The 24,455-nt window shown below is 37.4% G+C and overlaps 2 protein-coding genes across 3 annotated transcripts in view; both read left to right on the top strand.

The window, feature by feature from the left end:
* Ahctf1 (AT-hook containing transcription factor 1) overlaps nt 1–9,093 on the top strand; it is a 67,769-nt gene extending 58,676 nt beyond the window's left edge. For both annotated transcript variants that reach the window (XM_063236772.1, XM_063236771.1), the window contains exons 33-36: nt 1,126–2,953; nt 4,705–4,838; nt 6,407–6,489; nt 7,410–9,093. In XM_063236772.1, the coding sequence (XP_063092842.1) occupies nt 1,126–2,953; nt 4,705–4,838; nt 6,407–6,489; nt 7,410–7,602 (2,238 nt within the window). In that variant the 3' untranslated portion in view covers nt 7,603–9,093. The remainder of the gene's footprint in view (nt 1–1,125; nt 2,954–4,704; nt 4,839–6,406; nt 6,490–7,409) is intronic.
* LOC101787984 (kinesin-like protein KIF28P) overlaps nt 8,790–24,455 on the top strand; it is an 83,946-nt gene continuing 68,280 nt past the window's right edge. Inside the window, exons 1-2 of the mRNA XM_063236773.1 lie at nt 8,790–8,873; nt 18,527–18,721. Coding sequence (XP_063092843.1) covers nt 8,790–8,873; nt 18,527–18,721 — 279 coding nt within the window. The remainder of the gene's footprint in view (nt 8,874–18,526; nt 18,722–24,455) is intronic.

Here is a 24,455-nt window from a genome sequence, read left to right as displayed (position 1 = left end):
TTTCCCCATGCATACTTGTGGGAGAATATTTACACAGCTAATGTTCAACCTTCTCAACCTCCAGAAAGGATTTCTGGTTTTTTGTGTTTTTTTTTTTAAATACTTAATGTGCGTTTCTAAAATTCTACCAATTTGCTTACTAAAATACAGCTTTTATATGATAATTGAATATGAGAAACTACTTTCTGCTTATTTATAGAAGCTATTTTATAGAATTTGTGGAGTTTTATTAACTCATAAAAAAATCTTATAATTACCCATACCCATTTCTATAAATAGTCTCTCGGTAAATTATATGGCTAAAGCCGTAGTCCTTCACATGTGAAGCTAATAAAAATGTGGGCATGTTGTAAGTGGGAATCCTCACTTATAGATTACTTCCAGTCTGTCTTCTCTCTGATTGTTTGGGGATGGGAAAATGTCATTTTCTAGGTGGGTGGTAATGTTCTACCTTCTTGGTCAGGAGATCTATCTCTCTGTTACTTTCTACCTCCTCCTTTTTCTCCCCTTCCCTTACCAAAAGGTAAATGCAAGGACCATTCCTTCTTCCACCAAACCCTTGCAGGAGAGGTACTGAACTTGAAAGCCTTAGGAATTTCATGGTTTATGCAGCCCCAGCAAAGGGAAGAGGATTGAGTCTAGCCCAAGGGAGCTTATGTAGGTGAATTGTTCTTCAACCTTATGGGGATCATGCTGTGTAGAAAAGTATGGATAGTTAGGTAATGTGGGAATTATCATTAAAATAGTTTGGGGGTTGTTTCTTTTTCTCCAGTTATATTTTTTTCTTGGATGAGGATAGAATAAGTCCTTAATTTTCTAACAACTGTTAGTATCAAGATTTTTTAATACTACCAACTGTTAGTATCAAAATTTTTTTTAATGCTATCTCTTTAGCTAGGAAATGTGGAATTTCTAATTTAATTCCAGTCATAATCTTAAAACCCTTTTCTGTCTAGTTATTTTGACTAAGAACTGATTGTTTAAATGGTATCTTGTAAAGTATATGCCATATATCAATATAGTTTATGTTTTAAAATGCACATGCCAAGTGTGAGATGGTCGTTGTGCTTTTAGTTAAAAATTACATTTTTAAATCCTTTAACCAGTCTCTTTAATTTATTTTAGGTGAATGGACGTGAAAAGCTTGAAGTTCAAAAATCAGGAGAAGAGGCTAAGAATCTTTCATTTAATGAGTTGTATCCCTCAGGAACTCTTAAACTTCAATATAATTTTGATACTATTGAGCCACAGTTTTGTGACTTGCCTGATAATAAAGACTCTGCTGAATGTGACATTGCTGAAGTAGATGGGGAACTTTTTGTTGCTCAGAGCAACTTTACCTTAATATTAGAAGGTGAAGAAGGAGACGTTGAGACAGGAGATCCTGCACCATCAAATGTGTTGCCAAAAGCAACTAACACAGCAACTATGGAAAAAATTGTGTATAATGTGGAAGGTGATGATCATGGACATGTTGCCAGTTTGCCATCCGTCATATCTAGTGACCAGGAATCTCAGAAAGTAGAGACTTTACCATATGTGCCTGAACCAGTTAAAGTAGCAATTGCAGAAAATTTACTAGATGTAATTAAAGACACAGGAAGTAAAGAAGTTACTTCAGATACAGTGGAACAGTTGATGCATGAAAGCATGCCTTTAATAAGCCAAAATGTAATGTCTTCTACCAAATTAGTCAAACGTACACCTAAGAGTGTTCAGGAAATAGATACAATGGCTATAAATGTCAGGCAGAGTGATGATGCGGTTTCTTCCAGAACTCGCACAAGACGGCAGCGCATCCAAAACCTGAACATCACATTGACACAACAGCAGGAGTCAGCAGATATCAGTACGCCTAAGATGCTGGGACCACCAGCTAGGAAGAAAACTAGAAAAACAAAAGAAATTTCTGAGGCTTCTGAAAGTGCCTATTCTGATGTTAAAGGAAGTCTTCAGAAACAAGAAATACCTCAAAGTTCTCTTAGTTCTAGAAGAGGAAAGAATATAAAAGAGATTCGTCAAGACATATTAGAAAGTATCAATTCTGTGGAAGGAGAAACACAGGTTACTCTAGATAGAAAACCAAAAGGGTCAAAATCATCTCAGCCATTGGAAGCAGCAGTTGAAGACACTTTTATAAAAGAAGTTAAGCTTTTGTCTGTTACTAAAGTGACTCCTAAAAGAATTAAAAAATCTGTAGAAAATGAGAAACGTGCTGAAATTATAAGCGAACTAACAGTTAGTAACATAGCAAGTCCTAGCAGGACTACAAAAAGATTGAGAAATGCTAATTTAGAAGCTTCTGAAAATACAGGATATAAACAGGATGAGAAATCCAGTGACCAGCAGCTCTCTGTTAAACGTAGTAGAAGGGTCAGAGAGAAAGAAGTTAGTATGCCAGGTATTATACAAGAGTCTAAACTTGGTTCATCCCAGTTGACTCTTCAGGCAGAGTTTGATGTGTCTGCCACACCTAGGAAACGCGGTAGACCAAGAAAGATAAAGCCATTGGAAGATACTGAATCTAAAGCTATTGAGGGAGAGAGAAGCCCCAAAAAGACAAAAGTTCTCAGTGTCCGAAGATCTGCAAGGAACACCCCAGCTAGAAATGAAAATACCAGTGTTGGAGAACCAGGTTTAGAAAAATCGATGTTAGTGCCAAATGAGGAACTTGATATGGTAATGAGTGCTAAGAAAAACCTTATGAAGAAGACTGAAAATCAAAGCCAAAAAAAACGTGCATTATGCTCAGTATCAGAAGAACATGTAGATGAAGTGACAAATAAAGAAACCAATGACAAAGAAGAAAGATTGCTTTCTGCCACAGCTTTTATTAAATCTTCGCGTAGCGTAAGGACTAGATCAAGCAATGCTATCTTTTTGCAAGATCTTTCTGAACCAAAAAATGAGACTTTATTTTCTCCTACAGCAAAAGTTTCAAGGAAAGCAAAAGGTACTTGTATTTTTACTTATCGTTTTCATCTTCATTAAAAATGTTAAACCTAAAATTTGTTTAAATTACTGTTTGATTTAAGCAGTAATTTTCAAAACAATTACTTGAGAAATTTCCACTCCAGAAATCCTTCAAACAAATTATCTTTTAAAGATTTTGTGTTTCTAGATTTATTTTGAGAGGAACCATGGGTAGTTTTTATTGGTATTCATTATACAGATTTCATTAACTTCTATACCACAACCAATAAAATTAGTTGATGCTCATAAACCAGTATGTTTGCTTACCCAAGCTCACTCTTTGTCACTGATGAGCCAGTGGTTACATTGGGTGTAGTTCAAACTCTCGATAAAGGTGATACCTCTCTCAAAAGAGTAAAAATACCTGTTTTTACATAACATATATACACAAAATGCACAAACAGACATGTAGTGTATTAGTATTGTTAACATTTCACAGGAGAAGACAGTTCCATGGGGAAGTTGCTTTAATGTCTAAAAAGATGGAAATGGAAGAAGAGATTTCAGACTACTATAGCTGGTGCATGCCTAAAGTAGTTGTGATAATGGTTAGGTATACAGAATGTAATTGTTTTAGTTGGAAGAAGAATTACAGAATGTATCATCTTTGCTGATTATAATACATGCCTGTATTCCCAGCTACTTGGCAGGCTAAGGCAAGACGATTGCAAGTTGAAATAGATAAGTCATTTCCATAGAAAAAGTATAGAAATGTTTTATGTATTTTCGACACAGAATGGGGAAGTTGCCATCAGTAACCCTAAGCATTTCAACTTCTGCCTACAAGCTTTATTCTTAGTATGACCCCTATTTTTTCTGTTGCTAACAATCATGCCTTAAATGCAGAATCTGACATCTGATAGAATTCTGTCCCAGTAAGTTAAATAAACAACACTGCAATACAGTTTGAGAGTTTCTGTCAAGAGTTTGTATATTTTTAAAAATAATAAAACATGCAAGAATCTACTTGGAAAGCATATACTATGTGCCACTTGATATTGTCATCTTTTAATCTCAGAAAGCCTTTGATGATGTGATGTTGTTGTATTCAGGGGTGGAAGGTTGTTGTGTTTTTGAGACAGTCTTGCCATGTAGTTCAGACTTGCCTGGAACTGACTATGTAGGCAAGGCTTGGATTGGGGTGCTCCATCTGCCTCAGCTGGGACCATAGTTTGGCCACCGTAGCTGTGCCACCATAGCTGGCTTAAACCTCAGAACCACCTTTGAGATAGGTATTGCCATTAATCTCATTTTATAGAAACTGAGACAGAATTACTTTCTCCTTACTTTTCATCTTACGGCATAAACCTTTCTGTTGTTCCTCTCGACTAGAAATATAGCTCAGACTAAGTTGAAAAGAATGTTTAAGTCTTTCTTGTGTAAATGAAATTACTTTTGCCAATAAAAGTACTGTGTAATTGAAAATTTGGTCTGAGAATTACGACACAGACTAGTTTAAGTCATATTTGGAATTAATGCTTTCCCCTAAGTTTGAGGAGCAGTATTTTATCTAATAAACAATGATATTAGGATTACATACACACACCATTCTTTCTCCTAACATCCTAACCTGAGTAATTACGATGCTTGTGGTTTCTAGGTTTGGGAATGTTTGGGTCTTGGTAATATGCATCATTTGCATTAAGCCTTTGGTTGACATACACATGTATAAAAGTATATACTTTAAAGACATAGATACATGTTGGCTTTTTTCTCCTGACTTTTCTTTAGCTGAAAGAATAGAGACTCCTACACAGCTGAAAGAACTAGTTTCAGATTTATCTTCTCAGTTTGTCTTCTCACCTCCTACTTTGAGGACCAAGAAAAAGAATATATCCAGTACATCCAGGCTGATAGATGAACTGGTAAGGAAGACATACCTGTGTGTATGTTTGCTTAAACATCCTTTTATTTTTCAGATAAATGTTTTCTAAGTAAAATTTTCTAAAGATATCAACTGTTTATGCCAAAAGCCCAAAACTATCTTGTCTATACCTGCCTTTGGAGATCCTGCATTCAGACTTAATAGTATATTACTGATATATTACCTATTGGCAGCCACAATTTGAATTACCTATTAGGAAAAAGAAACAACAAAAAAAAAAAAAAAAATGGGAAGAAAAAAGGGTAGAAATAATAAAGAATTACAGAAAAATAAACAGTAAGAAATCACCAGTTGATAAGTTACATATTGTCATCTTAGAAATAGTTATTCAGGTTACAAAATTAAAGTATGTAAAGTGACATTCAAATAGTGACACTGCCAACAGTTCTGCTCAGTGATCCAACAAAAACTTAGTAATATCAGTCCTACACACTTGTTTTTTACCTTAAAGAGGGTAAGATTAAACATATCAAAACAACAAAACAGTTTAAAAAGAAACGATTTAAAGAAATACAGATTTCAAAGCAAGTCCACTGGAGATCTTCACTGTCTATCTTTTTGTCTCTAGTTTTCTTGCAAATAGTTGTCCCCATCTTCAACCACATTGAATACATACTGCATATTATAGAACTAATCAAATCATTACAGGATGATGAAGGCTTTTTAGGTTTTCAAGATCTGACATTGGGGAAGACACTAATGACTACCATAGTGTCTCTCATTCTCTTCGTAGTAGCTGTCCTTATCTTTACGTATGGTGAAATTGAACAAAGGAGACTAGACTAATAATACTCTGAACAGTGAATAATAGTATTGCTAGATTTTATATCATAATGCTACAGAATTAACATTGGGTTTCTTAGTGTCTCTTCGGAGTATCTGTTCATTACATCTTGCATTATATAATCTGTTCCCGTAAATAGAAGAAAATTTTTTAAATTTTAGTACCTACTCAGATTAATCTGTTCATTTAAAACATGCATCCATGAAGTTCTGTTATGTCATATGGAAAGTTTCCTTGCAGGGATACAGAATTGACTCTGACCTAGCTATACTTAACCCTAAAATGAAAATTCTTCATGGATTGGCCCCTTATCTTTATGAAGGCTAATTTGTAAGCTTTTATTAAGTTACCTGCCATGAATCAGTTACTGTTCAAAAGTTTAACACAAAAATAATTAAGCAGTTAATGGAAATACAGTTGAATTGAAGCAAAATCACAAATAATTACTTGTGTAAAGAATCTTGTTCACCTCGATGCCTCTCTAGACAAACGTAGAGGAGAAAGGTATTTCTGTCATAGAAATTATCAGATGCAGAGATGCAAAAGCACTGCAGTGGCAAGAGACAAGATGTGGAGTTGAATTGTAGGACTAAGCAATAAATAGAATACCTAGTTGAGTAAGGTTTCTACTGACAAATCAAAAATAGTCCCGTTGAGATTTGTTGAGTTTTTTAGAATTGACTATACTCCATGACTTGTAATAAAATTAATTTCCAGTTTCAAATGTTTACATATGATTTACCTGTTAAAATTTTAACCTGTAGGAAGATGATGCTAAACCAGTAGTAACCGTGGGAGAGCGAGAAGTGAAGAGAGTGAAGACTGCAAAAACAAAACAGGCAAACAAGTAAGTTTATCTTTCTGCCCTGTAACCTCTAATAGTTGTATTTTTCCAAATTAGAATGAGACAAGCAGTATTTAGAAGGAAAAATTAAGCTCATCAGGAAAGGGTAGCTTTTGCACTCATTGATAGTACTTGCTCCTTGACATTGTTACATCTTGATGATGAAGGTGATTTCTCTGTAGCATATAAGGCTCACTCATGCTTTTTTGAAGAACGTTGGTGGAGGTAGTTTAGTACCTGCAGAATGTAAATGGGGAAGGGAAGTAGGGTGCTTCACCTTTTCATTAGTAAAGATAATTATATTCATTAAAAATCAAGAGATTAGTTCACTACTAACTACATCCATAGGAAGTTACTCCATTTCAGACAGGTTGGCTACACAGTATTTTTTTCAATGCAGTAACAGCTGTATAATAAAAGAATATATTAATTTATTTTATCTTACTCTAAAAACTGATTTAATGACTACCATTATTAAGAACACTTTACTTACGCGCTATATGTATTTGAAAAACTTCATATTTTGAAATGACATATATTTGCCAGTTGTTGGTGTTGGAGAATTGCCATTTTTCTGTACCTCTTTGGATCTGGCCTACTGAACCTCCATAGACTACTAATATGTGGTCCATCCTTGCAGTTCAGCAGTATTTTATTAATATGCAGCATTTAAAGGAAACATTTCACAATACCCAAATCAGAGAGCAGTTAAGTGAAATTTTAACTGTGCTTCTCATTAGCTTACATTACTTGTCCAACCTTCACTTCTCTTGAAATGATTATTTCTCTCTCCTTTTTTTTTATTTTTAAGAATGAAACAATTATTTCTCTTTAAAAGCACTCATCCTAAGGTTCCTTATGCAGTGTTAAGAAACCAGTTATATTTAATGTGTTTATTCTTACTTGATCGTATCTTCTTTCAGAAATACAGAAGAAGACACTTCTTGGTCACCTCCTCCAGTAAAAATTAAGCTGATTTCTCCCTTGGCAAGCCCTGTTGATGGTGTAAAGAGCAAACCAAGAAAAACTGCGGAATTAACAGGAAGAGCTGTTGGAAGGGGAAGAAAGAAACCATCTTCCTTTCCAAAGCAAGTTTTACGTAGGAAAATGCTGTAATTTTTTTTCCACCATTTTAATGTACACATATTTGTAAAGTCATCAGAATTGTATGGATTAAAAACCACCTAATTTGGAAGAAAATAATTTATATAAATTATTGTAAATTTTTGTAAACAGGTCTTCAGTAAGTAAAATAACTCCATATGGAGTGATTCTTTTAGTCCAGACATTTTTTCCATTTTATATTAAGACTTCATACATTTATATAATATGTAAATAGGGCTTATTATTGGAATGTTAAATAAAGTATATACTTCGCAGTAGTTGATGTCTGTTAGATTTTTGAGAGAGATTTCTGTTTTAATAACTTTTATATGCTAGTAGCTTTTGTCCCATTTTCATTCTCTATAGTTATTAGACCAATCTTAAAATGAGAACGATTGAGCTATTATTTTTTAAAGTTGCTATTTTATAATTTATGCACTTTGATTCTGTGATTAAGATTTCTAATCATATACGTATTTTTGTTTGTTGCCTGTTACCATGTTGAAACTGAAGTATGGGCATGTAATTTCGCTGCCTTTTTGTAGTTTCACAAACTTTGTGTAATCTACCTCAAATGAGAAATTTTCCAAGTAATGCATTGGTTAACTATGTTGACATTTCTTGTTCAGCAAGCTTAAAACTATTTATCTTTAAAGTCTCTTAATTTAGAGACTAACTATCCAGGTTAGATTGACCGGTTCACTGCTTTTTAGCAACCTCATGAAAGAATTTGAGATAAATCTGTTTTAGGATATTCAGTGCACTTTACATGTGCCTAATATTGATGAGTGGAGACGTCTGAACAAATTTTATATTTTTTCTGTGGAGCAGCTTGCTACTGAATCACAAAAATCACTTATTCAGGTTTTTAAAACTGGCAAATTATCACAGGACCTCAGGCAAAAATTATTGAGAATGGGAAGAATGTGAGTAGATGTGGGACAAGAAAAAACAAAACACCCTTTTCTCTGCAGTATGACTGTGTGCAATTAAGTAATGATACTTGATGTAGGCTATAAAATTCATCAATAAATAAGTGTTGTAAAATAATTTATGACAGGTAATTGATAGTGTGTAATGAATGGACTGTTAATAATTGATCATCTAGAAACAGACTGCCTTTGTCAGCACAGCTTTTAATGTTTTCGTGTAAAGTGTAGCAATGTGCTTTCTAGTTTATTTTTCTACAAAATAAGACTATGGCTAACGAGAAAGTGATGAAAACGCCTATGCCAAGTACCGACAGTGTGAAAGTAGCGGTGCGAGTGCGACCTTTCAGTCAGGTTAGTGGTAAATGTTACATTGCCTTGTTCAAAATTTAACTGACTTTGATTTTATTAATTTTTTAAATGATAGTTATCAAACTTGTATTTAAGCTACTTGTCATTTCTGGATATTAAGCTTATTTAAATGGATTTGTTAAATGAATACTTCAGAGATGTAAGCCTAATTCAATAAAGTTTCCTTCACACAAGTAGCACAATAAAAATGTTGACAAGAGAAGTATATTGTCAAGTTAATGATTTTTTTTTTAAGCCAGAGCAGTTTGATGCAAATAAATGTATGGTGTCTATTTTCTACAAGTAATTTTCCCCCTCTATAAAAGTGGGTTATGGGCAAATTAGTTCTAAATGAACTGTGTATACTTTTAGTAATTCATATAATAAAATATTGCTACAACAATTTAGGATAACACGAAGTATACTCTTAAGGACCTTATAACAACATGTATCAATGCACTGGTTAAAGTTTAAGGTGTTTCTGATAAAATCTGACTCATCTTGCAAACTTTTGCCTCTCTGTATAAATCACTATTAAATACTGAGGAAACAGGAAAATTCTCTGTTCTCCAGCAACTAGTAGTCTTATGTAAATGAATTTACTAGATAATCTGATATTACCTAAGGTACTTACTATCATAGTAATAAGGAAAATAACTTACAGAGAAATATCTGGTTAATTCTGCCCAGACAGATATTGACAACTTCCAAGATTGAGATAAAAACATTTAGAACATTTCATCACCTCACCCCCAAGAAAAATCTTTCAGGATCATCTCGTGTCCCCAGCCCTAGCCAGCCACTAATCTGCTCATCATAGATATCTGTTGTAGACAATCCCTATGAATGGGATCAAGTGTAGTGTTTTTTGTGATGGATGTTTTTTTCATTTAGCACATTTTTAAGGCACTTTCATGTTGTAGCATATGTTTTGTTTTTTTTTTTTTTTTAAGACAGCCTCCAGGGGCTAGGGATGCAGCTCAGTGACAGACTTCTTGCCTTGTAGGACAAGGGCGTAGGTTTGTTTCATTCTTTATGGCTGAATAATAGCTATTATTTCATTGTATAGATAGGCCACATCTGTATATCCATTAATCAGTTGATAGGCATTCACATTGTTTCTGGCCTTTATATCCTATTAGAATATTTCTTTACAAGTTTTTGTGTAAAGGTATGTTTTCATTTTCTCTTGATTATATAGCTAGGCATGGAGTTGCTGAGCCATCTGCTAACTAATTAATTGATTTGAGAACCTGCCAGATTGTTTTGCAAAATGCCTGTACCGTTGTACATTCCTGCTAGTAGCTAACGAGGTTTCAGTATCTTCACCTTCCTGCCATTACTTTTCATCTGGTGTTTTTATTCTGTTCTTTAAAACTGTTACGGTATCATGGTTTTCCTTGATTATTTACATTAAGCATATTTTTATGTGCTTAATATCTTTTATCTTCAAAAAATATGGAGAGCCTTTGCTCTATTTTAATTGGATCAGCTCTTTTTTGTTTGTAGTTTTGTTTTGGTATTTTTATTTTGAGACAGTTTTGCTGTGTTGCCCAGGCTGGCCTTAAACTCCTGGACTTAAGTGGTACTCCTACCTCAACTTCCCAAGTAGTTGAGACTGCAAGTGTATACCACCACATCCAGGTCTCTGTATTTATCACTGAACTGATCTTTATAGATTCTGGATACATTTCCTTATAAGATACACAATTTGGGTCAGGGGTATAGGTTAGTGCCTTGGCGCCTACCTGGCAAGCAGGAGATCATGAGTTCAATTCCAGTACCAAAAAATTCAACAAAACAAAACAAATACATGGTTTGCAGAATTTTCTTATCCTGTGGACTTTGTTTTTCCCATTTTTGGTGGCATCATTTGAAGCAGAAGCATTTTTAATTTTAACAATTCTATTTAATTACTTTTACTTTTGGAGTTATGTTTAAATCCTTTACTCAGTCCAAGTCTAGAAAGATGTTTTTCATTTACAGTTTTGTAGTTTTAGCTCTTATATTTTAGGTCTTCGATTCACTTTAAGATCATTTTTATAGATAGTTTGAACCAAGGTTCAGGTTCATTTTTTTCACACATGTACAAGGTTTGGTACTTTTTTTTTTGAGACACTGTGTTCAGGCTGGCCTTAAACTCACTTTGTAGCCTAGGCAGGCCTCAAAATCAGGGATCCTCCTGCCTCAGCTTAAGTACTGGAATTACACCATGCTTGACAGGCACCATTCTTGAAAAGGCTGTTCTTTTTCAATTGATCAGTTAACCAAAGATGTCTGGGTTATTACTGAACTCATGTTCCAGAAAAACCCTGTCGGCAGTGTATGAGGTCCAGCCACAAGGTGCTGTGAGGCTCAAGAAAATTGCAGAGTGAAATTTGCAGTCTTAAGCAGCTAGACTAGTGAGTGGATCCTTGTGATTTGCATCAGAGGAAGGGAACTTACAAAGTAGTCCGGACAAATGTGGCTTCATCCAAGTTGGAATGTGTCTGGTCTATCTCCAAGTAACAATAAAGATGTTCGGTACATTGCTAGTGTTTATAATGCCAACATTTAATCATAAAACATTACTATTAATGGTTTTTAAATATGCATCTGAAAAGTACTGGAAACCAAGGAAAATCAATCCAGATTGAGCAGGGGCGATCATAGTGGTTACAGCTGAAGTTATCCCAAGCTGAACCCACACCTTTCAGCCGCATCACAGACTTCAAAACCTCATCTGCTACCCTCTGTAGCAGTGTGCCCTGAACTTGCAAGATGTCTTAGTATTGTGTTTGCAGCACACTATCAGGCATTTATACACCATATACACGTACACACCAGGGGTAGCGACACGAGCACCAAGAGACAATCCTTATGCAAATAATTTATTTTCTACTAAGAATCTCAGGAACCAAACCAGTGACCTGTATGTCTCTCCTAGAAAGGGCATTGATTCGGGTTTTCACATGTGATACAGGGTGTGTGGCATCAAAGGAATGTATACACATTTTGTCTTGATAACACATTTTAGGGGATACTGTAAAGACCACAGCTGGAGACTAAAGTAAATTGAGACTTTAGAGGAACTTGTATAACTGCACCATCCAGCAGGACACCACTCTTAACTGGTATAGCAGAGTGTACTGTACAGAACCAGTGAGACGGAGTCTATGAATGATGCCAGAAACATCGAGGTAGCATGCCAGACAGGGACCAATTTAGGACTCAGAGACATTTTGTTCACTCGTGAAGAGTTCAGATCCAACAAGATAGAGGGGAATCAAGTTAGCAGGGACTCCTCATGCAAGAAACAGCTGACTCATGCAGGAGGAAAAAACCACTTGCACCCCCACAGAACTGTCCCCTCCCCAAGCCCAATGTTCACAGTGTAATTAGAAGTGCCTTGTGTCTGTGCATCAACTCTGGCTGGCAGGACAGCATCTGGATGTGTGCACGTCTGGGGTAGGGTCTGGAGCTCTGAGCTGATCTGAGGGGCAGGCTCACCGGTCATATGGGGTATTTACATTTAAGGTCTGCTTGTATCAATGGGCTTGTACTAAGTTGCTTTTCCCTGCAGCCTGCTGCCTGAGCATTAAGCGGTAGGTGAAAGTACAGAGATACACCATGTGTTTAGACCCAGCCCTGGGCAGCATGTCCTCTGAAATGGATGCCACTCACTGTCATGTAGCACAGACCCATACCACATAGGTAACTTCTAAAGACCCCTTTGATAGTCTTGTTAGCTCTCGATAGTCAAGGCTTGTGTAAGGCTGTAGGTGTGTTTGTGTCCTTTGGCAAAGGGTGAACATAACCTGCCAGTCCCTCACAGGTTGGGCAGCACTGTGTATCCCTATGTGGGGCAAAGAATGGGGTGGAGGTGTAAGGACACATGCTATCCAGTCATGGCCGCCATCAAGTCAGTTTTTGGGGGCAATTCTGTCCATTATCTATGTGCTATCCTTTAGCACTTGTATGTCTACTCACTACACACATATCCCAGGATGGTTAGGTTGTTCCCTGGGCCTGCACCTTGGTCACGGCATCCGCCTCTGCCTCCTTATTTCTAGAAATAGCATTCTTAACATGACAAAGTGATTTGTGCCCCTGGTTCATGTAACTACTCCCACCCTGGGTGCCAATGATGGCTCCCAGAAGACTGCCATTCGCTACACAAGGCCTCTGTACACTGCCCGCAGCCACTGGCCATGACTCACGAGTGACTGCCACCCATACCACCTGCAGCTCTGTGCAGCAGCTGCTCTGATTTTGTCCATCTGAGCTGAGCAGTAGCCAAGGGTAGGCTGCACTGCAGTGGCAGAGGGGATGCTGGGCTGCCCCAGCAGGACATCTGTATACTCCGCCTCTTCAGGACTGAGGAGCTACCTCCAGCTTACACTAGTTTGATCATAGAGTCTGACAGCCATTTAGGATGGCGAGGTGGTTTCATAAGTAATGACCCAACACTATCTGCAGCTTGGAGTCAGCTGTTGAGAGGACGCTGTGTTGTAAACACTCCTGACACTTAACTGTCTGTCCAGTCATGGATGGAGGTCTATGCCAACAGGCAGTCACCCGCCCCTTCAGAAAAGGGAGGCCAGCTCGCTCTGTGATGGGGAATTTTCTGGCAGTGGCTCCACGTGCTGTAGGGAATCACGCTGCTAGAAACTGCTGTTCTAAAAAAGTTTGCTTAGACTCAGCTCCTTTCCAGAACCGTGATTTTAAAAGTAGCTAGAGGTAACTTTTGTCCTTGTTCTTGCCAGAGAGCTCAGCTCATGTCACCTGCTGTACTGCTGACATCTGATTGCTTTGGCCCACCTGGAAGAAGGGTACCTAGAGCCTGCACCTGGGCTAGAAAATACTTGTTTCCCAAATGCTTCCTGCCAGGGAGCCATCTCAGTCCCATGTGGCTCCCTTCCTTTTTAAAAATGTTTGGTTTTGTTAGTACATATTTATAGTACACAATGATTACATTTCTTGTGGAGAGTTGATATATGTACATAAAACATCTCAATTCTGTTTACTATCCCTTCCTCCCAGATCCCTGCATTCATTGATCCATTTTCTATTTGAAAAAGATCTCCCTACTTCCTATTTTCTTTTTGAAATTTTATTTAAAGAAAAAAAAGCAAAACAAAAAAGTAGAAATAATACAGAATTTCAAAAAAATAAGCAGAAATCATTTAGTTGATAAATTACATATTGTCATCTTAGAAATAGTTGTTCAAGTTACAGAATTAAAGCATACAAAAGGTACATTCAAACACAGACTGCTAACAGTTCTGTTCAACAATCCAACAAAAACTTAGTAATATGGTTATCAATCCTACACACTTAAACATACATGCAATTATATCCTTTAGAGCACTTTCTTTTCCTCTCTTATTTACAATAGCAAACATTTTGAGTTTTATTACTCCTACAGTTATTTTTTTACACTGGGGAAACAATGTTATATTTATAAATACGATTCTTACTTATTTTGCTTATGAGTTGCCTCCATTTGCCTATGAAGGCCTCAAGAACATTCTTTTTTATAGCTGAGTAATAGTGCACTGTATAAAAATATCACATCTTTTTCATCCACTCTGTGGTTGAAGGGTATTTTGGTTGTTTCCAAGATTTAGCTATTACAAATTGTGCTGCTATGAAAACGGGTGTACATATGTCACTGTGACATGGCCTTTTCAGTTTATCTGGGAAAATACCCAGGAGGGGAATAGCTGGGTTTAATGGAACTTCCAATCCTAGTCTTCTGAGAATTCTCCACACTGATTTCCATAGTGGCCATACCAGTCTACACTCCCACCAACAGTGGAGCAGTGTACCTTTTTCCCCACAGCCTTGCCAACATTTATCAGTTGGTTTCTTGATGGCAGCTATTCTTTCCAGAGTGAGATGAAATCTCAATGCTGTTTTAATTGCATTTCTCAAATGAGCACTGATGAAGAACATTTCTTCATGTATTTATTTGCCATTTGTATATCTTCATCTGAGAACAATGTGTGTTCGTCCAGATGCCCATTATTAGAGAGGATTTTTGAATTTGGTGGGCTTGATGTTTTTCAATTTTTTAAATGTTCTGGATATAAGTCCTCTGTCTGAGGGGTTGCAGGATAAAATTCTTTCCAATTCTGTGGGTTTTCCTTTCACTCTGTTGGTGATTTCTTTAGAAGTGCAGAGACTTTTCAATAATGAGTTGTTGATTCTTTGAAGTGTTTCCCATGCAGTTTGTGTTTTGCTCATGAATTCTCTGCCTATTCCTATGTCTCCAAGACTTCTACCTACCTTGTATTCCAGTAGATGTAGTGTTTCTGTTATAATATTTAGATCTCTGACCCATTTAGACTTTAATTTTGTGCATGGTGATAGGCATGGATCTAGTTTCAGTCCGTGCCCAGCTTGGCACTTTCCTTTTCATAGTGTGATAAGTGGCATTCAGTAAACAGCTGCTCCAAAACCCACAGCACTTTTGAAGCATGTGCATAATCACATGGCAAGCTGCAAGCATCTCTCATACAGACACCCATCACCCCCTTCCCCAACACACACACACACACACACACACACACACACACACACACACACACAGAGATGGTCAACCTGGGATCTCCCCTATGGAAACTTCTTTTCTCTCCCTCACATCCTCATTGTCCTGGCTGCCTTACTGATTGTTCCAGAAGACCCAATCCTGATGTATGAGAACTGATCACAAGATGCTGTGAGGCCAAAAGGTGCAGACATCTAGGATTTCACAGAGTGAAATTCACTGGGAACTTATTAACAAAAGCATGTGCAGGTGGCAGCAAGACAAGTGGATGTCCACAATTTAAATCAAAAGAAGGAGGTTTGTAGAGCAGTCAGGACAAAAGTGTTTCATCCACACTGATAGGTACCTGCTTTATCTTAAATTCATATCAAAGATGCTGGGCACATTCCTGGTGCCAGCACACCATTGTCTGGTAATACAGTGCCATATATCATTCTGATGGCTTTATTTATAGTATACTGGCAGGGAAAGCTAACCAGATTACCTAGGGGTCATCGTGGTCATTATAATGTAAGATGGCCACAGACAGGTCAAGCTGGCTCCCTGCAACTCCCAATTCTGTTACATTAAACTCCGTGTCTGCCCTTGTGCCAGAACCACACTGCGTTTATGATTGTTGATTTGCAGTGAGTTGTAAATCAGGAAATATGATTCCTATCTTTTCCTTCGTTTCAAGACTGCTTCACTGAGCTGGGTCCTTTGCAAGTCTGTATGAATTTTAGAATCACCTTGTTTCCTTCTACTAAATTATCAGTTGGGATTTTGATAGGGATTGCAATAAATATGTACACCAGTTTGGAGAATGGTGACATCTTAAACAAGGTTAAGTCTTCTCATTCATGAACAAAGGGTGTTTTTCCAGTTTTCAGATCTTCTTTAATTTTGTGGGGGGATTTTTGTTTAGAGATATGCTTTGCTTTGGTTTTTTATTTGTTTGTGATAGCTTCTTGCTATATCTTCCAGTCTGGCCTTGAATTCATTATATAGCCCAGACTGGCCTCGAATTCATGGGCAACCTCCTGCCTCAGCTTCCCAAGTGCTGAGATTACAGGCATATACCACCATACCTGGCTACATTTTCTTTAGTTTATTTGAATAATTTTATAATTTTGAAAATGTTTTAAACTTCTTTTGTTATATGTATTTTAATCTTTTGATACTATTGGGAATGGAGTTGCTTTCTTAACTTTATTTTCAAAACGTTTGTTTAGAAATACAGCTTGCTTATTTATTTATTTGGTACTGGAGGTCAAACTCACAACCTCGCACTTGCCAGGCGGGCGCTTATACTAAAGCCCTGACCCAACAGTTGGCTTTGTATATCTATCTTGATTCTATAGCTCTACTGAATTTAGTCTTGACAGTTGTTTTTAGGGGATTCCCTAGATCCTCTATGTATGAGATTATTTTTCATCTATAAATACAGATAGATATAGTCCTATCTTTCCTATCTGAAAGCCTCTTGTCTCTTTTTCTTACCTAATTACCCTGGCTACAATCTCCAGGATCATGTTGAAGAGCCAAGAACAGAAATCCTGATATTAAGCCGGTAACGTTCAGTCTGGGCCACTTTGTATGAGGTTAGCTGTGAATTTCTTGTTGTTGGCCCTCATCAGGCTGAAGAAAGTCTATTTGACTCCAATCTTATTGAATGGTTTTTGCCATGAAAACATCTTGGATTTTGTCAAATGAGCTTTCTAAAGCATCTGTTGAGATAGGTGATTTTCGCTTTTTATTCTATTGATATAATGTATAATGAATATCGAATTAATATTCATTATTTTTCAATGCATTCAGGATTTTTTTTTGGTCAGGGGTAAAGTGGCATACACAAATACACACATTTCTCTAGTTCTCTAGAGAAATGGACTCACTGTGCCACACAGAGGCGCACGGCGGGGGGGGGGGGTGTCTCTGCAATCACACAGGAGCCAAGGGGGATCATGGCACATAGGCTCTGTTGTGGTTTCCTTGGGGAGAAATGGGCAAGACACAGCAATCAGATTTGAACCAGCTTTAGATTAGGTAATATGAGTAATTTTGGTGGGCTCTGGGTTAATGGGGGTGTTAGTTGTTCAGTACCTGCACTTAAGGTGACTTAGGGCAGGAAATATAGTGAAAGGTGGCTTTGTATCTGTGGTCTGGACCCAAAAGCCAGATTGTTCCCTATCCCTAGGAACTAGATAGCCAACTCTGGGAGAGGCAGTGTCTTCAGGTCCCTGGAAATCAAAGCGTAACATACAGAAAATAAAACCCATGAGCTGGGCATGGTGGTTATGCCTGTAGGGTGTGTAGGCTCTGGCGCACTGAGTCTGAGGGACACCCCTGCCCCAAGATCCAAGCTCTCAGTGGGGGTGGAACTCTCAGCTTGTCACCCTGGTGTTGAACCACCATCTCAGATGAGAGACACAAAAGGTAAGGACTTCAATGTTCTCAGCATGTATGACCAAACTACAGCCCCCATTCCATGAGTTGGGAAGAAGGGGGAGCCCCGCCTAATCTAGGGTTTAATCTCAGCAATAGAAAGGTGAGACAGGAGGAGACACATTGATGGCCTGATCCTTCTGGGGTGAAAGACGTCCACTGGGGGTCAGAGCAGATTGGGGGCCTTGTGCTTTTGACTGCAGCCGCCCAGAGGGGAGTCTCTATATTGGCAAATTGCCACAGAAATGTGTGACATGGCCTTGCTTCATTACCAACAACTTTGTTTTCCTAAGACGTCTGTACTTGTTCCATTTCTTTATTTGCTGTTTGTCCTTAAGATATTTCCAGAGACTTTAAATGGTTATCATTGACAATTTCCCCAGTTTCAACTGGGAGAAAGGCCTTGGAAGTGGACCTCTTCACAGCTGTGCCTATTGCTATTACAATGACCGTGAGGTGGAGACCCAGCTATGCTCAGGAAGTTAATATGGCTTGAGGCAAGATCCTCAAACATTCCAAGGGGTTACAGGAACCATCACGTGTCATACCAGCTGCTAAGGATAACATGTTTTGAAAAAAATGGATTAATGGTAGGTTCCTAGCTTAACTTTCTACGAGGTATAAAGACTTGCAAAACAGTTGTCTTGTGTAACAAGGAAAACTGTGTGTGACTGACTCTGACTTTGTAACTTGACTGTAGAGAGAGAAGAATTCTGGGAGCAAATGTGTGATTTCCATGCACTCCAGAACCACAACCACCATAGAAGACCCTAAGAATCCAGGGCATGTGAAGACATTTACTTTTGACTCGGCATATTGGTCTCACGATGGATTTCAAAAGGACAAAGATGGTGTGCTTATTTCAGCTGATCCTACTAGTAAATTTGCAAGCCAGGTAAATTGTTTTAAAATGGTTTAAATGGCAAGGTTTTTTTTTAGTATTTTTCTTTGCTTTATTTTTTGATGTATTGCTATACCGTAAGCACGTCAGTAATTTTCATGCAAGTATACATCAATAATTCCATCTGAGAGTTTTAGCTTTAATTGATTCCTTTTTCTAAGTTGAATATGAAGTCCAAAAATGCAACTTCTGTCTAAATAATTTTTAGAGATTCAAATTAGTTGCTTTGGGGACTGGGGATTTAGCTCAGTGACATGCAAGCAGGCAGTCATGAGTTCGATCCCCGGCACCAATAAAAAAGAAAAACACACACACACAAAAATTAGTTGCTTTGACAAGGTGTGGGTATACTTTGAAAACAGAAAGGCAATCAAATTAATTATATTTTGTCTCCCTGAACTATGCAAAATAAGGAAAATTTGTGAGATGCTCACCATTTAAGAACTTGTACTTTATTGTGTGTTTATATGTGCAATATTGCTGTCTTGAAGCTTCTTACAATTTTGTTGGCGGAGACAGGCAAGTATATGCATTCGAATGCTCACGATGTGTGATAATAGTGTGCTGGAATTTAATGGGGTACAAAGCAGACGTGGTCATTTCAATCTGGTTGGGGTACTTTGGGGTCATTTATTAAAAGGTATGATGTTTGAACTATTTTGAAAGACACATAGGGACATGAGAGGAACAGGTGGAAAAACCGTAGGGGAGAGGAGATAAACCAAACTTCAGCGGCCTCTGGAGGCTGTCTCAAGCACTTTTGCAATTGAAGTCATGGAGAGAATAAGGGAAGGTGGACAAAACAGAAGAAATGATGACTAAATTTTTTCCAAATTTGATGGAATCTATAAACCCACAGATCCTTAAAGCTTAATAGGCTCTAAGAAAAATAAGTATAGAGAAAACATAATGAGTCCTATTTTAATTATATTGCTGTAATTCAACGAGAGTGGAAAAGACAAACATTAATATGATTACAAAACTCCCAGTTCACAAAGCTCCTGAAAAGGTCTCATGAACACCAGGATTATACCTTAATGCCTTAAAGCAGTCAAGAAAAAATAAAGCAGAGGTGTAACTAACTAATGAATCATGTGTGGCAAAATATAAAGCATTCCCAATCCAGTACACAGGAAAAGAAAGAGAAGATGGGATAAGTTGAATACGAATCATAAGTCAGATTTAATACTATGACAAATATTATATTAAATATAAATGGTCAAAATATACCTATTAAGTGCTATGGTCAGATCAGATAAGAAAAACAAAATCCAACTGTATCTGTTTATATAAACCTGATTTAAATATAGGGAAATACATGTATGTCATGAAAATACTAAAACTAGATAGGGCACATTTATGTCACACAAAGAAGACTTCAGAACAAGAATCTTTTCATAACAATAAAGAATAATCACTTTATTAAACATAACCAGAGCCAGGGATATAGCTCAGTGGCATAAGCGCCTGCCTGGCAAGCACAAGGTCCTGCGTTAGATTCCTGGTACCAAAAAAAGAAAAAGAAACCATAATCATACTACATAGATATGCACTTAATAACTAAAAAATCAAAGTCCATGAAGTAAAACCAATAGAAGTGGAAAAAAGCATAAACAAATCTATGATAATGTGTTGTGATTTCAACACTCCTATCCTAGTAACTAATTTAAAAATCAGTAATTTTATGGAAGACTAGGAAACTGCTACAACCTAGCTGATCATCTCTAATGAAGCACTCAGTCACAACACTACCCATTCTTTTCAAGCGCAAATAGATTTATAATAACAGACCATATTCCAGATCCTAAAGCTAGTCTGAATAAACACAAAATGACTGAATCATTTTATTCTCTGACCACAATATAATTCAGCCAGAAGGAAATAAGAGAAACATATTTAGAAAACGACAGATTTATACATAATTGATAGGTTAGTAGGAAATCACAGGGGAAACTGCCCCGCTTGGACTGCGTTCCCAAGCTCCTGTGTGCATGATGGTGAGGCCCTGACACGCCTGTTAGGTCACCTCAAGGGCTCCCCGCACTGTCCTGGGCCCAGGTTCCTGAGCTGGCCCGTTTCCCTGTTTCTTTCTCTCATGTCCCCATTCTCTCCCCTCCACCCTGAGAGGACTCGCAGGTCCGTTATTTATTCTCACAAAACAGACTCAGACAGAAACTAGAAAAGATGTTTTGAACTGAATGAAAATCCAAACAAATAGCCATATCTGTGGGACGAACCTAAAGCAGGTTTTAGAGGAGACTGCACGGCACCAACGCTTATATTAGAGAAGAATAATCTCAACATTGTAAGCTTCTCCCCAAAATCTTGGGGGAAAAAAAGGAAATTAAACAAGTAAGGTGGAGGGACAAAAAACAATAGCAGTGATAATTAATTCAATAAGAAGTGTAATGCAATAAAGAAAAATTAATGAAACCAAAATCTGTTTCTTGGAAAAGATAAATAAAATTGATGACACTTGGCAAAACTGATCCAAGAAAAAGGGATATAAAATATGAAGATCAGAAATGACTCTACAATAGCTATTAACAGACTCATCAGAGCATATTATGCACAATTTAATGCCCGTATATTCATCAATACAGTGATCATGGGCTCCCAAACTTTACTCAAAGAAATGGATATCTCAAGCAACCCTCTGTCTATTAAAGAAATTAAAATTATAGCTAAAAACTTCATGGAGAAAACTACAGTCTTGATGCCTTCACTGGTGAATTCTACTGGAAGAAAAAATAATGAGATTTTTAAAAAATCTTTTATGTGATAAAAGTAACAGTTCCCATCAAACTTTTTGAGTACTGTATTATACCAAAAATAACCAAACATAGTACAAAAATATGACAGGCCAATATCTTTTCTGTTCATAGACACAATAGTCACAATGTAATTGTAGTAAACAGAACTTAATAATATATTTAAGAATAACACATCATTACTAAATGGGGCTTTTTTCCTAGGAATATAAGATTGGCTTATGATTTGAAAGTTCTGGTGGCTCATGCCTGTAATCCCAGCACTCAGAAGGCTGAGGCAGGAGGATCGTTGCAAGTTCAAGACCAACCTGGGCTACAAAAGTAGTGAGCTCAAGGCAGCCTGCACTGCATAGGGAGACCTTGTCTCAAAAAGACAAAAAAAAAAAAAAAAATCTGAAAGTTCATGCAATTCATCATCTAATCAGAATAAAGGAGACAAATATATATTATTGGGTGTAAAAAATAATTTTACAAAATTTAACTCCAAGCATAATTTTCATAATTTTAAATACTCTAAGGAATCTTGAGCTAAAAAGGAAATGGAACTATTTTGAAAAACATGAGTTACATCACGTTTGATGGAGACATGTGTTCTCCCTATGATTGGGAACAAGGAAAGGTTATACATTCTCATTGTTTCTGTATGATATTTACACAAATCTCTGGCAGAACAATGAGACAGCGAGTATGAAATAAAAGGTATGCATACTGAAAAGGAAGAGTAAAACTATTTGCAGGTGACATGATTATCTAAGTGAAAAACATCCTAAGTGGTCTACAGAGTGTAGGGGAAGTTATCACTGTCAATAAGTTTGTTTAAAAAATTAATAAACATCTGTTAGAAGTGGTGGCTCATGCCTGTAATCCCAGGCTTAGGAGGCTGAGGCAGGAGGATTTCTGTGAGTTCAAGGCCATCCAGGCTACATAGTGAATTATGTAGTGAGACCCTGCCTCAAAAATCCAAAAAAAAAAAAGAAAGAAGAAAAGTTAATATACAAAAACTCAGTAGTATTTCTCTATATGAGCAATAAACAAATGAAAATTGATATTTTGAAATATTTCCAATTGCATCAAAAACATGAAATATGTGAAGGATAAATTTAGCAAAATATGTGCAAAAACTGTACCAGTGAATTACTGATATTAGTACTTAACAGAATCCAAAGATCTACATTTTTAGAAAGTCAGATTAATCAAAAGATTCAAAAAACAATCCCAATCTAAATAGCAACAGGCAGTTTTTACAGACATTTACATAAACTCTTTCAATAACTTACACACAATTATAAAGGATTTTTTTTTTTATTCTGGAAATCCACCTCAGGGCTTGCTCTTGCCAGACAGGCGCTGTGCAAGCTACACCCCACCCCCTCCCTTAAAGGATTTAAAATAGCCCGAATTATTTTGAAAGAGAATAAAGTAGAAGTTAAAACCCACTATAAAATTATGTAACCAAGATAGCCTGGTACTAGCTTAAAGATAGAACTTTAGATCAATGAAGCAGAAGAAAGCCCAGAAGTAGACTCCCCGTGTCTTCTAACGCTGGGGTCTAAACAGGGACTTTTCTCTGTGCTACATCCTCAGATTTTATTTTAAATGTTGCTAAGGTGCTAGGCGGTCCAGGCTGGGCGCCAATTTGAGATTGTCCTGCTTCAGCCTCCAGAGTGCTGAGATTATGGATGGGTATATGCCACTATGTCTGGCTCTGATTTTCTCCAAGGGGGGTTGAATAGTGTCACCACCACCATCAGAATTCATGTCTACTTGACACTCAGAATGTGACATTAATTGGAAATGGGATCTTTGTGGATGTAAATAGTTAAAATGAGGCCACACTAAGTTAAATGTGTGCTAAGTCCAATATTTATAAGAGAGACATTTGGACTTTCGGGCACAGGGACAGCCCCGTGTGTCCAGGGACACTGGACACAACAATTGGACACATGCCCTGTGACCCAGGATTGTTGGGAGCTGCCCACAGCGAGGAAGAGGTGAGGAAGGGTTTTTCCTAGAGCCTGCAGAGAGACCATGGCCTTCTCAGAACCTTGAGTTTGGGCTCTTGTCTCCAAAACTATAGCAGAAGACTTTCTGTCATTTTCAGCCATCCAGTTTAGAATATAATCTTGTGCCATGTTTCAGTCAATGATGGGCAGCGGACACAAAGATTATAATGGAGCTGAAAAATCCCTGTTGCTTAGTGAGGTCCTAGCTGCCCAGGGTCATAGGGCAGCGCAATTCTCATGTTTGTGTGATGATGCTGGTGTCAAAGAAAAGTGTATAAAGGTATAGTGATATAATTATGTACAGCTTATAACCTTGATAAATTATAGTAAATGACTATCATTGCCTTACATATTTACTAAATCATATCTTATCATTTTGTTTGAGACAGGATCTTGCTATGTAGCTCAGGCTGGCCTTGAACTCACCAGGTAGCCCAGGCTGGCCTCAAACTCATGTGATCCTCCTGCCTCAGCCTCTCAAGTGCTAGACTACAGGCACGCACCGCCATGCTCAGCTTTTCTGCCATTATTTTAGAATGTACTCCCACTTATGAAAAGGTTACTGTGACATACTATGTGATATTCTGCTGACAGAAGCCCAGGGCCTCACTCATACTAGTCCAGGGCTCCACCACTGAGCTACACCCCAAGCCCCAAGCTCCCCCTCTTGATGCTTCTTACACCTCTGGAAACAAGGTGGGACCGAGCCTTTTAACACATGAGCTTTTAGGGAACAGTTCAAATCCGAGCTAGAGCAGCCCTTACGGATACAGACGTGCGTAGGAGAGATGCTTCAGAACTTCTAGATCTGGCAAAAAATAGAGAGAAAGCTCGCCCACAGGGGCCCAAAATGAGTGTGGATATTCTGTGCTATGATTGCTCAGGATAAGAATAAAAAAGTAGAAAATGCTTTGGCTGGGCTCAGTACCTTGAGCTTATTTATTTTTTGGTCTA

This window comes from Cavia porcellus, unplaced genomic scaffold (genome assembly GCF_034190915.1).
Source record: "Cavia porcellus strain 051 isolate PalLab524CR breed Dunkin Hartley unplaced genomic scaffold, mCavPor4.1 scaffold_26, whole genome shotgun sequence".
Classification (NCBI taxonomy): Eukaryota; Metazoa; Chordata; class Mammalia; order Rodentia; family Caviidae; genus Cavia; species Cavia porcellus.
The sequence above is the reverse complement of the archived record's forward strand: the minus strand, read 5'-3'. Positions and strand labels throughout refer to the sequence as shown.